At 51.2% G+C, this 13,238-nt stretch overlaps 5 protein-coding genes across 5 annotated transcripts; 3 read left to right on the top strand and 2 right to left on the bottom strand.

The window, feature by feature from the left end:
- Positions 1-2,031: 2,031 nt before the first annotated feature.
- APUU_51101A (uncharacterized protein) lies at positions 2,032-4,333 on the top strand (the record flags this gene model as incomplete). Its single annotated transcript, XM_041706172.1, has 6 exons — positions 2,032-2,279; positions 2,350-2,456; positions 2,516-2,628; positions 2,697-2,775; positions 2,842-3,190; positions 3,271-4,333. 6 exons carry the CDS (start codon positions 2,032-2,034, stop codon positions 4,331-4,333), a joined length of 1,959 nt encoding a protein of 652 aa, XP_041558584.1.
- Positions 4,334-5,408: 1,075 nt separating this feature from the next.
- On the top strand, positions 5,409-7,086 carry APUU_51100A (NADH:flavin oxidoreductase/NADH oxidase family protein; the record flags this gene model as incomplete). The annotated part of the gene is made up of 7 exons (XM_041706171.1): positions 5,409-5,474; positions 5,547-5,652; positions 5,720-6,139; positions 6,194-6,213; positions 6,277-6,513; positions 6,611-6,952; positions 7,024-7,086. 7 exons carry the CDS (start codon positions 5,409-5,411, stop codon positions 7,084-7,086), a joined length of 1,254 nt encoding a protein of 417 aa, XP_041558583.1.
- Positions 7,087-7,530: 444 nt separating this feature from the next.
- Positions 7,531-8,469, bottom strand: APUU_51099S (uncharacterized protein; the record flags this gene model as incomplete). Its single annotated transcript, XM_041706170.1, has 1 exon — positions 7,531-8,469. The coding sequence occupies one exon, from the start codon at positions 8,467-8,469 to the stop codon at positions 7,531-7,533; it is 939 nt and encodes a 312-aa protein (XP_041558582.1).
- Positions 8,470-9,132: 663 nt separating this feature from the next.
- PUS1_1 (pseudouridine synthase PUS2) lies at positions 9,133-11,011 on the bottom strand (the record flags this gene model as incomplete). Its single annotated transcript, XM_041706169.1, has 4 exons — positions 9,133-9,352; positions 9,409-10,611; positions 10,665-10,868; positions 10,926-11,011. 4 exons carry the CDS (start codon positions 11,009-11,011, stop codon positions 9,133-9,135), a joined length of 1,713 nt encoding a protein of 570 aa, XP_041558581.1.
- Positions 11,012-11,638: 627 nt separating this feature from the next.
- Positions 11,639-13,108, top strand: APUU_51097A (putative transcription factor TFIIE complex alpha subunit; the record flags this gene model as incomplete). Its single annotated transcript, XM_041706168.1, has 3 exons — positions 11,639-11,733; positions 11,811-11,906; positions 11,992-13,108. The coding sequence occupies 3 exons, from the start codon at positions 11,639-11,641 to the stop codon at positions 13,106-13,108; spliced, it is 1,308 nt and encodes a 435-aa protein (XP_041558580.1).
- Positions 13,109-13,238: the final 130 nt, after the last annotated feature.

Genomic DNA, 13,238 nt, shown 5'->3' with positions numbered 1-13,238 from the left:
CGTACAGCATCTTGAGTCTCGACCCACATTCAAGTTGAGATCTCCAGCAGAGCCTGGAGGCTCAACGAACCAGCCCCATTAGGTCAGTGCCAGTGGCTCCGGTAGTTTCTCGAGCGAGCGAAGTGACAAAGTGACGATTTGACAATTTGGAAAACAATGTGGATCGTCTCGGGATGGTTAATCCTCGGAGAAAAGTACGACTCACTCCCAAGAAGAGTACTAGTGCTACTCTGAAAAGTACCTACTCCACGGACGGCTATCCGACACTCTGAAGGACAAGATTGGGGTAAGGCGCATGACTTCGGGTTAAGAGCAAAAGCCGACACCAAAATCCCAAATAATTACTGCGTATACTGCGGCTAGGGCTACAGTCTCGGAGACTCGGGGTGCGTCCTGCAGTTCTTGCATCCCGAGTTTTGAATTTTGATGACAGTGAGTGGCCCATTATTAATGCGACGCGACTCGACCCGGTCTATATTCGTGAGCGCCAATAATGGATCCAAGATTGACAATTTCATTTGACGAAGCTGTTTCAACTTCAAAGGTGCGGAGAAACCAAGCCTTTCAGGCTGTGCTGCTTCCGACTCTATTCTCGGCCGGAACCGATCGGCTTCTCCCAATTGCCGTGTCCTGGCTGGAAACCGGCTGTTAATTGGGCAACAAGCAGTTGTATGCCTGGTTGGGATCAGCTCTCATTTGGAGACGGGCTGAGATGAGGTCTCGTGTACGACACGCAAGCCCGAAGATACTGAGAAGTGCTGGGGACTCTGGAGAATGCGGCATTTTCCCCTTCCTCCCACGCATATAGTGCTGCGCACTTTTGCCTCCTGCAGCATCCTTGATGTATCACGAATTGAACTCGAGTAAGCGAACGAAGAATCGCAGCTCGCTCGGTCGTCATCCGGGCCGCGTGTATGATGGATGGCTGCGGAGAAGGCCAGAAGTGGTCGGAGTCGAAACGATGAAGAAATCGTTGAGGCACGAAAACTCGAACTATGGTGGAAACTCGAAACCCCCATCTCTGGCAGTCCAGAATCCTTCCTCTAGGAGTTAGTGCGAGACTATCTCTTAGTGCCTGTCGGGAGTTGCGAGATGCTGCGTGGTCAGCAGCAGCTCTCGGCCAGCTTAGGCTAATTCTGCCACATGAGCCCCGACCCACCTGGGCCCTTTTTGCTGGGACTCGAAACTACTCGGTAGACCTAGTCCTGTTCCTTCTCTAGCGTGGGCAATTGGGGTATGGATTCTGCTCCACTGGGGAGGAAAAAATATATCTCGGGATGCCATCTCGGATGTCAGTCCAGGCCGCTGCGGGTGTTGCCCAGTAAGGACTGGAAATTCAGAATAAGCGCCGGGGGGTTTCCTGCGTTCTGCTGAGGCATAATTGCTAATATTATTCTCGTCGAGCGACAATGTTGGGGCACCGACGGCAGAAACAGGCTAGCTCAAGCAGTCCAGCAATGAAGCTGGAGCACTCCGAACTGGTCAGAATAAACAGGTCGTGTGCTCTCACACTGTGCTGCCCCCTACATTGTAGCCCCCGTCCTGCAACAAACTCTCAAAGAAATACCTCACCAAAATCCTCCACTCTTCCGGCCTCATCCTCCCTTCTTCACCTTCTCATTATTACTATTCGCTTCGCGCCTTGGTTTCTTTTTCTCCGCATTTCGTCTGCAGCTTGACTTGCCACAGGAGGCTTAGGGGCCTAAGGTGCCTAAGGCTCTCTCGGAAACGTCCCGTTTTCTCCACGGCCGCGCCAAACACTTTTCATTTGCCCAAAGCTTCGTTGTTCCCATCAATTCCAGCCAAAAAACCAAAACGGTTCGCTGCCATGCAACCATTGTCTCCCCCAAAATACCCACCGCTTCGATCCCGACCTCCCTGACTGGCTCTTTACTCCCCGAGTCTTCCCGATTCCTGGCCCCAGACTCATCGTTTGGTCACAGCTCCAACCTGGTTCTGAGTTCATAGTCCCGACTCGCGGCCGCCTCCTTGAAGCTCGCAGGGTCATCATCTTGACTTTGCAATCTCGGAATGCGGTGGATTACTCCTCAGGGGCGTTCAGTGCTAGTGTCTCGTACGTTACTACATAAAACAAGACCATCGCCGTTGGCCTCCGCATCTCGATTGCATCTTTCCGTATCTTCATCTTCTGCTGTCCTTGGTCCTCGCTGCCATAGTGTTGCTGCTTCTGTGACTCAGATTTCCAAAATGGCTCGATTTCCCTCACAACAAACCCGTCCGGTCCATGCGACCCCCCATGTTAACCACAATGGTCCAATGTACGCTACCTTCTGGCATACTTAGTCTATACACTTGAACTGGCTGCTAATGCGATATCTTGTCGATTAGTGAACAAAACTATGACACCGCCAACCCGCCCTACATCCGCAAGTACCTCCGCACCTACGGTCTGACTCCTCCCCGTGCAGAAAGCTACGAGGTCCAGAAAACAAGGTGTATGTAATATTGGTATTGGGGTTTGTGGAGGTGGCTAGAGTTGCTGACTAGACTATAGGTCTCGCTCAGCTGGGCTTGAAGCAGACAGCAATCGACAAATTCCTCTATCTCAGCACTCTCCGCAAGAACAATGTGCACCTGTTTTACCGCTTGGTTACAGATCATCTCAAGGTAAGATCTCGGGGCTGCATCGGAGCTCTTGCATTTTCGTGACGATCAGAGAACTAATGGTCGAATAGGAATTGACTCCCCTCATCTATACCCCGGTCGTTGGAGAAGCCTGTCAGAGGTGGTCCGAGATCTACCAACAGCCGGAAGGTTAGTTTCAAAGTTCCCCAACCCACATGTCGCCGAGTTAAGACCGAGATTCTAACTTTCAACTAGGCATGTACCTTAGCTGGGAAGACCGGGGTAACTTGGCTGCTGTCATCGCCAACTGGCCACAGCCCAACGTGGAGATCACATGCATCACCGATGGTTCCCGAATTCTCGGTCTAGGTGACCTTGGCATCAATGGAATGGGCATTCCTATTGGTAAATTGGCTCTCTACACTTCGTGTGCAGGTATTCGACCCGAAGCCACCCTGCCCTTGACTCTAGATCTGGGCACAAGCAACAAAGCTCTCCGGGAAGACCCGCTTTACATGGGTAGCCGCCACGATAAGATTACTCCCGATCAGGAGCGGGAATTCTTGGACGAGCTGATGGGTGCTCTCACCGAGCGCTGGCCCGGGTAAGTCGTCAATAGACCACGATCACCCCAACTTCTTCCGACGATAACGGAAACTAACGGGTTTTTCTCGCAACTTGCAGCATTGTTATTCAGTTTGAGGATTTCAAGAATCCCTTCCCTGCGCTAGAAAGATACCAGGATGTCTACACCTGCTTCAACGATGACATCCAGGGCACGGGTGCTGTTATCCTCGGTGGTGTCATCAATGCTGTGAAGCGCTCTGGCCTTCCCTGCAAGGATCACCGTGCTGTCTTCCTTGGTGCGGGAAGTGCTGGCGTGGGTGTTGCAAAGCAGATCGTCGCTTTCTTCATGCGCGAGGGCATGACCGAGGATGAAGCTCGATCATGCTTCTACCTAGTCGACACCAAGGGGCTTGTGACAGCTGACCGTGGCGACAAGCTGGCCGATCACAAGGTTTACTTCGCCCGGTCAGACAACCAAGGTCAACAGCTCAAGACTCTTGAGGACGTTGTCGACCATGTGAAGCCGACCATCCTCATGGGTCTTTCCACCCTAGGTGGTGTGTTCACCCCAGAGATCCTCCGCAAGATGGCGGAATGGAACACTAGCCCCATTGTCTTCCCTCTGTCCAACCCGTCATCTAAGTCCGAGTGTGACTATGAGTCTGCCGTGACAAACACCGACGGACGTGTTCTCTTCGCGTCCGGCTCCCCATTTCCCACCATGTCCTTTACCAACGCAGCCGGCGAGCATAAGATGCACTACCCGGGGCAGGGTAACAACATGTACGTGTTCCCTGGTATTGGGCTCGGCACCATCCTGTCCAAGGCCGTCAAGGTTACCGACAGCATGATCTATGCTTCGGGTGAGGCGCTCTCCAAGGCTCTCACTGCAGAAGAGATTGAACGGGGACTCCTCTACCCTGACCTGACCCGCATTCGTCAGGTCAGCGTTGTCGTCGCGCGAAACGTCATCCGTGCCGCTCAAGAAGACAAGGTTGACCGCGAGGCTACCCTTCGCACAGTGGATGATGAAGCCCTTGATGCTTGGATCAAGGGTCGCATGTACGACCCTCACTCCGAAGTCCACTCCCTTGAGAGGGAAGTTGGTGCTATCCTGTCTAGCCTAGGAGCCCCTCAACAGATCGGTCTGAATGGTTCCGCAGATGATGCTAAGTTGTAAGAACCGACAACACTCATTTGCTCCCTTCCTCTTTCTTCCTCCTTTTATCTCCCCGTGATTCACGGCTTAACCGGTGTTGCACGCATTTCTCGTTATTCTCGATTCTAATACTGGCTTGTCCAGGTTGGCCCAATTCTGATTTGAAGCGCGTTTTTGTCTCGTTGGTACGCTCCTTGACCTGGAAGGATGCGCGTCATTCTTGTATACCCCATCCTTTCGCCGATTGCGGCTATCATTAATGCCATCTTTATATTGTTGCATGCCGATTCTGGATAGGATTAGTTAGCTCATTAAAAAACGGCGGGTTCTGAATAAAATCGGATGATTTATGAATATTGCGTGCCTTATGTATTTCGTACGTTTGTAGTTCGCGTACGTCAAGTCCACCGCCTTACACTCTGTATCATCCACCACCCCTCCTGACCAGGCCACGCCAGCCACCTGCACCTGGCAGTCTGGACTCTGGTCGGTGGCCACTGGCTAGTGTGAAGTGTGGCTTGATGGCTGATCCAGCACCATGCTAGCAACCAATAATCAACTACAGTGGGAGCCGCAATGCACGAGCAGCTCGAGTGGAGAAGCTCCAGGTTGCACCGAACGGGCCCTGGGGCTCAGGTACAGGGCCAGGGTTCCACGCCTGATTCGCAGATTCAGTTCTGCAGCAGGATTTAAGCTTCCGCAAGAGACAAAGATCTGAATTCTGGGGTCGCCAACGGTGGACCTGGTGCCTCTTTTTGGCATCTGCAGGGTTCGGTCCGGACGACAGCGATCCGAGGGCGGATATCCGGATGCTCTGCCACCGCAGGAAACGGGGACCGGACGGGCGCGCTTCCGGCGTCTGGCGCCTTCTGCATGATTCGAAACGGCTGATTCCTCATTATCAATCTGAGCCCATTGATTGCGAATCAAAGATGTTGTCCCTGGGATCCACCCGCGTGTGGAAGTGGAGCGGGCCAGAAAACCTCGGCTGTGTGGCCCCGAGCCGACTGGGGCGGAGCTTTCTTATCGTATATCTCGACGGCTTGTCCTCGATGACTTTCTTTGAATCGTCAATTATAACCCTTTTCTATCCAGCATGGCGTCTTTGGGTGATTCTGTGAAGCTCCCATGTGGGCTGACTTTTTCTAACCGCCTCGTCAAGGTAGAACCCCACCAAAAATATCCCGTGTAGCACTGACTACGAATACTCTGTACCTGTACTGACATTGCGCAGGCCGCAATGGCCGAAGGTTTGGCCGGGTTCTCAAATATCCCTACTCCGCAGCTCCTCAATGTCTATAGCCAATGGGCTAAGGGCAATTGGGGCTCTGTCCTGACAGGTTCGCCTCTCTGCGTGACCAACACGTTTGCGGCCGCTTTCTAATGCGCATACAACTTGCGAAATAGGCAATGTCCAAGTCGACGTGAACCACCTAGGAACGCCCTTTGACCCTGCACTGTCAGGCGAATACACCGACGCCGAAACCAACAAGGACCTCGTCGCGATGTGGAAGAAGTACGCCGATGCAGCCCAGGAACAAGGCACCCCGACGGTAGTCCAAGTCTGCCACCCTGGTCGGCAGTCAATGCGCTTTGCAGGTCGCAAGGGGATGTTTGCCTCAACGATCGCACCTAGCCCTATTCCCTTAGACATGGGTGATAGCTTCACGCAGCGCTGGCTGGGCTGGTTTATGTTTCCGCCACCGAGAGAGATGACGCAGGCCGATATCGATCTCGTTACGCGACAGTTTGTCGATACGGCCCGATTGATGGCCGATGCTGGGTTTTCAGGCATTCAATTGCATGGTGCTCATGGGTATCTGATCGGTATGACAACCAACCAACAACCTTGGTGCAAGTTACACAGCTAACAGTTTGCAGACCAATTCCTCAACCCCAAGGTATGGACTCTATAAGTACTGCCTAACAAAAAAAAAGAACTGAATACTCAGGCAGAATAATAGAGCAACATTCGCACAGACGCCTACGGCGGCAGCGCCGAAAAGCGCGCAAAATTCGTCCTCGACATCATCCACCAAATCCGCTCGGTCGTCCCCTCCACATTTTGCATCGGCATAAAGCTTAACTCAGCCGATCACAACTCCTCCAGTTTCGAGGACACAATGACACAAATAGGTCTCCTAGCCGAAGCAGGCATTGACTTCCTTGAAGTTAGTGGCGGGACTTACGAAGATCCTAAGGTAGGACTCTCTCTACGGACCTAACTAGACTCTCCCCGGAGGGGAGGGATGAACGAACTCAGGAAAAGGGCCAAACTAACAAGAATACGGAGAATAGATGATCAGCGGCGGCGCGCAACACCAAAAGTCCGCGCGCACAATCGCCCGAGAGGCCTTCTTCCTCGAATTCGCCTCCGCCGTGCGCAGCCGGTACCCCTCCGTCGTCCTCATGCTAACAGGCGGGTTCCGCACGCGTGCTGGCGCCGAGTACGCCCTCTCCCAAGGTGCATGCGATCTCGTCGGCATTGGGCGACCTGCAGCCGTCGACCCTGCTTTCCCGCGACTGTTCTTGGATGAAGGTCTTAGTGAGGATGAAGCGCAGTTGAAGCTGAACAAGGTCACTCTGCCGTTTTGGGCGAAGTGGATTCCGATTGTTGCTGTTTCTGCCGGGGCAGAGTCTGTATGTCTTCTTCTTTCCTTTTTTTTCCTCTTTCTTTTCGTCTAAGAGTTTGGCTAACGCGTTGGGTGCAGACGTATTATGCGGACCAGATCCATCGGTTGGCGAAGGGGCTGCGGACTGTTCTTCCGTTGTGAGGGAAGTTATGGGGGTTATGCAGGGCTGTAGAGTGGTGGTGGATACACCGATAGAATTCTAATACCCTGTTTATAATATAGTTATTCTGGCAATGTATTGGTAAAGTCATGGCCCGTTCTAAGGCATAGGATGACTACGTCCAATGGACCTCATTCAATACGATCATTCACACATTAAATAAGGAATATGGCGGATGGTGTGAGCTTTGCAGAACAGACGAGTTTTGGAATTTTTAAGACCAATAGAAGGCCCGTTCCAGAAATACATTAGATGTAAATACTGCTACTTCTGCATCTAGTTGGAGAGAGATATTTCAGAACCAACCCAGCCGTGATGAGGTATATATACAAAACAGGACATGAGAGTAACCAGGATGCATGACCACTAAATTTCCAAAAGAAGACACAAGCAGAGAAAAAAAAAGAAAAAGAAAACGAGCAAATTCAACATCTACCCTTTCCAACGCTCTTCGGACCCAAAAGGAGCTTCAACACAGGAGGTAGATACATGGCCAAACACTCAGGCTCCGACTCTGCATTCATCATCGGAACCGTTAAAGACGGGGGTAGTGGACCCCCACACTGAACATACTTCAAAGTCCTCCACGTAAGTACCCGAGACCGAAGCCATTCCGCCTCTCTTTCCTGAACTACATCTGCCGCGCTCCCTAAGAAGGCCTGAATAGACCATATGAGTTCTTTGAGGTTGTGGGCTGTGCCATCGGAGAGCTGCTTTTGGCAGTTAGGTCTCTTGTAGAGCCGAGTGAAGGGGATCCAGAAGAAGTCCGTGTCCCAGCGTGGCGACGGGACGATCAAGAAGGGGTTAGGACGAGTCTTAGACGGTGGGAGGGGGTTGCGGAGGTAACTAGCCCTAAGCTCTTCGAGATTTTGTTGTTGGGGAGTAGTCCAAACATGCCCTTTATAGGGGCACAAGTTTAATTCGAGCCTCGTGTTTTTGAGGGTTCGCTGAGTCCACAAGATCCCTACAAAGTCTTCGATCTTCACCCACAGGTATGCGAGTTGGCCGAGGCTCTTCTGGTCCCGGGCGTAGATGTTCACGCGGGTGTTCTTAAAACTGTTGTATGGGATATCGTGTAGTCCACCGCGGCCTCGGAAGCAGTCGCTTTCCTCCATGAAGTACCAGCTGGCGTTTGCTAGACGGCGGAAGGAAACTCGGATAAAGGGATCGCCCAGGACTGGGTAAACATGGATATCGATCGTGTCGTAGATTCGAGGTTTGATTTCGTTGTAGATGGCCCGGCTTGCGCGCATGAGGGCTGGCGCAGTGCCGCTAGACACAGCATTTTCGTAGACAGATAGCCGGAGCTCTGGTGGGAGGCGGGCGAGAGAGCCGAGTTGTGCGGATCCCATTTTGGCCGCCATGGTTATGTTGGTGTTGTAGTGTTTAGTTGGATATAAATTGGGTTGATCCTTGATACGCTCCCCTATAGAGGGAAACGCAGGGGTTTCCTTCACTCGGGATGTCTCTGCTTGAGTACTAGTATTTAATGCTGTCGGAGAGAACCGCACGGCCTTACTCTGTGTATCGTACCTTTATAGACCGTGATCCTGAGACTTGAGGACGTTTGTTGGTGACGAAAGTTATCCAAAAAGATAGTGAATGTTTCATGGGAGAGAGCAAGAGGTGAAACGTATGATTAGATGTCCGAATAGATGAAGCGATACGAGTTGTATGAATCGAAGAGAAAGTAAATATGGATGTGGGTATGCAAATATGAATGGAGATACCGGCAGAAGTGAAGATACAGAGATACAAATGAATAGGATGGAGAGAAACAAGTATTTACAAGTGAGAAGACAGAGAGAGTGATCATACGAGGTCTGTGACTCAAACAAGGACATAAACTCCGGAAGTATAAAATCGTCATGGCTAGCACCCATGCACCTCAGTGCTGTTGATTTGGTATGGAGGCCTGCTGAACATGGAATATTAAACGAGGTAGAGATTTTCTTGAACGCAACATCCTTGAGATTTTGGCTATGCATTATAATCTATAGGGCTGGGGCTCTACTCCAGGGGACGATTCAGCCTTCTTCCTCGCCACCACGCTCATCTTCGGACTCCATTTCGACCTCGGCCAGCGCGTCTCGCTGTGACTTCCGCTTAGGCTTAGATCCGTCATCTTTATTATCCTCAAGCTCCTGAGGTGCAGGGGCAATTTTGGCCGCAGAAACACCGCCTGATGTGACATAGAGGAACTCCTCTTGAGCATAGTGGTCGATGTGGTTGAAGAACGAGGCGAAGCTGTGCAACTTTAATTAGTGTCATGCCATCGAGCTTTTTTCAAGGGGTCAACGTACGCATGGGTCTGCTCTTCTTCTCTGAAAATACGATCGTAGATTTCACGTTGCTTGAACTCATTCATCTCTTTTTCATACTTGCTGAAATCAATAGGATCCTTTTTGAGATCACCTGCCCTCTTGTTGTAGACATCGAAAACAGGGCGCTCAAGAAGTAAGCCAAGTCCCGGCGCCTTAGGGATCGCGAGCTTGGAAGAACCATAGGATTCCACGATACGCTCGGGATCGCAGCCACACCGAACAACCATTGTGGCCATGGCGACCATCTTGCGAATCTGGTGCATCATAAAACTTTGGCCGTGGACCTTCAGACTGAGCCATTCAGTACCGTTGATAATGATAGGTTCGCGGTTGAGATTAAATGATTTTATATGACGCTTAGCGGAGGGGTCTTTGAATGTCTTTCGGATTGTATAGTTGTAGAAATTCCGCGTTCCAGTGTACTTATCAAGGGCTTGTTGAATTCGATCGAGGCGTGCAGAAGGGATGCGATATGATCGTCTTGCCTTTAGATAAGCGGACTTGACGGTTTTGACAGCCTCATAGATCTGTTTCCTGAATGCAACTTCCTCCTGACTCAAGGGCTCTGCTGACTTCTCTGTGGACGGGGCTTCGGTAGCCGGGGCGTTTTGCGCTTCCTGTTCAGCCTCTGCTGACTCGGCTTCCTGGACATCCTCTTCGTCCTCGATGTGCAGCGCTTTCTCGACCGGCTTGCGGATGTTTTCAGGAAAGCTTTCAAGGAGTGGCCGAAGGACATTTTTATCGACGTCGTCCCAGTATGTCGCAACCTCTTCCTGGCGCGCCTTGTATCCCTCCAAGTCGCCTTCTTTCTCGGCATATTCTTCTAGTCTTCGCCCCAGGTAGGTGCTGGGATGCGGAGGTAGAAAGCAATGTGACGGGATAAGATATTCGTACACACGCGAATCGCACATCTGATAGCTGCTGAATGACTTGTTGGCGACTAGAATGTCCCAAACCCGAATTTGAGAACTCAATTTCTCATTGATTTTTTGGACAGTGTCGGGGTCTTCCACGATCATCTTCAAGGAGACAACATTCCCCGCAGCATGCACACCTTTATCCGTGCGCGCGCAGCGGACGAAAGACGATTTCTTGGGATCGGCAGCGTTGGCTTTGGAAATCGTGCCAGCAGCGACGAACGCGGTAAATAACTCTCCTTCAATTGTCTTCTCAGTAGTACTCCTATGGCTGGTTAGCATTAAGTAGTATAGTTTGGGGTGCTATGTATATCGCACAATTGCATTCCCTTGTACCCTGTACCAGAGTACCCAATCAACACGGCAACCTTCTTCTTTGGGCGTCGCTGCTCGCTTTCGATGTCCTCCTGGGAGAATTCGGTAGCATAGACAGGAGCAACAATCTCCTCTCCGTTGTCAAGCTTCCTTCGTTTTATTTGCTCAGCTCGCTCGTTGCGCTCTCTCTTATCTGGCATTGAGCGACTTGCCCGGTTAGCTCAAATCGCACAATTGCAGGGTCTCTCCAGCATCTCAACATACCTCCACTCCGATCTACCCATATCCCTTCTTTTAGGCTTGCGATCAGCATCTTGGGATCCCTCACTTCTTCCTGCGTTATTGTCCATGGTATTTTGGTGCTGTGGTTCCAACCGCGACGAGTAAAAAAGAATGGAAGACGGTGTGAAGGTGGTGAGCGAAGGATTCTCGAGGTTCCTCGGGTATGTAGAAGACTATGATTTGACCACTGCCGTAAAATATGCTGTGCGCGCATTGGAATTGATGCCAATGATCGGTGAACTGCTGCTTGCCATCTTTTTCTTCCAGTCGGCGTCTTTTTCTCACTCCGATAGGCTAGTCCTGATAGGGATTAGTGTGGGGCTGGCTGCGCCATTCCGCTCCAGGCAAGCTAATGTCTGCCTCAGGCGTCAAGAACTTTCGAAGTTCGACCTTACCTTTCTTACCTTTCTTCCCCAGACGTCATTCACCAGTCTTTCCTTTAATTCACTCGCCCTCACTTTTACCAGTGAAGAAACTGGCGGATGGCTGCAACCTCTCCCATACGATAAATTCCTTTTCCCCTACTTCACGGTCTTTCTATCAGCTGTGCTTGAACAACTACGAGATATGCGGTTGTCTGAGAGTCAGGTCTAGGAACCGCAACATCAAGATCTCCCGCCTAGGCGGCACCCTCCTCTCTTCCACTCACATCCCGTTCGCTTTACTTATCTGATAGGAGTCATATTTGAGCCACCATGGATCTTGCCAACACTTTAATCCGAACGGTGGCCCGCTCCTTCTACGAGACCCGCCACATCCTTGTGATCGATGCGCTCTTCATTCATTCGGTGTATGTGAGACTGCTACGAAGGAGGAAGGAATATTATCTGAGGAGATTTTGTATGCTGACTATCTTTGGCGGGCCAGTCTCCATGCGGAGGACCTCGCTTTCCTCCTCGGCATGCAGCAGAAAGACCTGCGGAAACTATGCGCCAAGTTGCGCGAAGACCGCCTAATCGCAGTGTATGGCTTGCCTATGTCGCCTTGAACATTAGATACCGATTTGGCAGAAGGCTAACAAGAAGCGCGTCCTGTCATACGAATGTAGTAATACACGAGCTGAGATTCGCGATGGATCAACCCGACCGGTCAACCGTGAATACTACTATATCCCGTTGCACCCTGTTGTCGACGCTATCAAGTACAAAGTCTCCAAGTTAACCTCGACGATTAAATTGCAATATACACCGAGCCAAGAAAGAAAGGAATATATTTGCCTGCGATGCGGGACTGAGTGGACGGAGCTGGATGTCCTGAGTCTTTATTCGGATGATGGGTTCGAGTGCCAGAACTGCGGAGCTATTCTTGAGCGTACGGAAGATGTCAAGGGCGGCGAGGGAATTGACCGCACTGGCCACGAGAAGAACAGCAAGCTTATGGCTCAGTTGGATGGGATGCTGAAACTGCTAAAGCAGATTGACTCCGTCGAGATTCCTCCAAACGACTTCGACACCGCTTGGGATCATAAGATTGATGTTGTTCGGAACCAGCACACTAACCCTACTCGGGCAGCTATTGTCGTGCCTTCTAAGAAGCAGGAAGCTGTCCGCGGCAACCTCAAGACCGATGCAGGTGCTCTCGAAATCTCGCTAACTTCGACTGAGGAGAAGTCTGCGGCTGAACAAAAAGAAGAAGCCGCCCGCAAGGCCGCCCTGGAGAAACAAAACGCGCTACCCGTGTGGCATACTCACTCGACCGTTTCTACGGGTGCTGGAAATGCCGGGGCCGTCAAGTCTGAAAATGGCGTCAAAATCAAACCCGAGCTCAAGGAGGAGGAAGACCAGAAGCCTAATCTGGTCGACCTTGATGACAAGGTCGCAGCGTACTACGCAGAAATGGAGCGTGAAAAGGCCCTGCAGGCTGAAGAAGATGCCAGCAGTGCGGAAGAAGACTCGGACGACTTTGACGAATTTGAAGATGTCGGTGGTGTTTCTGCAAGTGACACTGCTTCCCCAGCTGTTGGCGGTACATCTGCGCCAACCAGTGCCCCTGCCGGCATTAAGCGTGAATTTGATACCGACTCTGGTACTAGCGCACCTCAAACAACCACAGGGACGCCGTCGACGCCGGCGGATGAAGAGCCTGCGACCAAAAAGATCAAGACCGAGCCCGAGATTAAGAAAGAGGAGTCTGATGAGGACGATGAGGAATTTGAAGACGTTTAATCCTCCTACGCTGGGCGCTGGCGCCCAATAAAAGACATAACCCTAGAAAATTGTTTGAGCTGTTCTTGAATTTATCGAGAGCAGGCGGCTGAATTGGTTATTTATATACTAACGTTCTCTATGATTCTTG

The sequence above is a fragment of the Aspergillus puulaauensis genome, chromosome 5 (genome assembly GCF_016861865.1).
Source record: "Aspergillus puulaauensis MK2 DNA, chromosome 5, nearly complete sequence".
Taxonomy (NCBI): domain Eukaryota; kingdom Fungi; phylum Ascomycota; class Eurotiomycetes; order Eurotiales; family Aspergillaceae; genus Aspergillus; species Aspergillus puulaauensis.
This window is presented reverse-complemented; position numbering and strand designations above follow the sequence as displayed.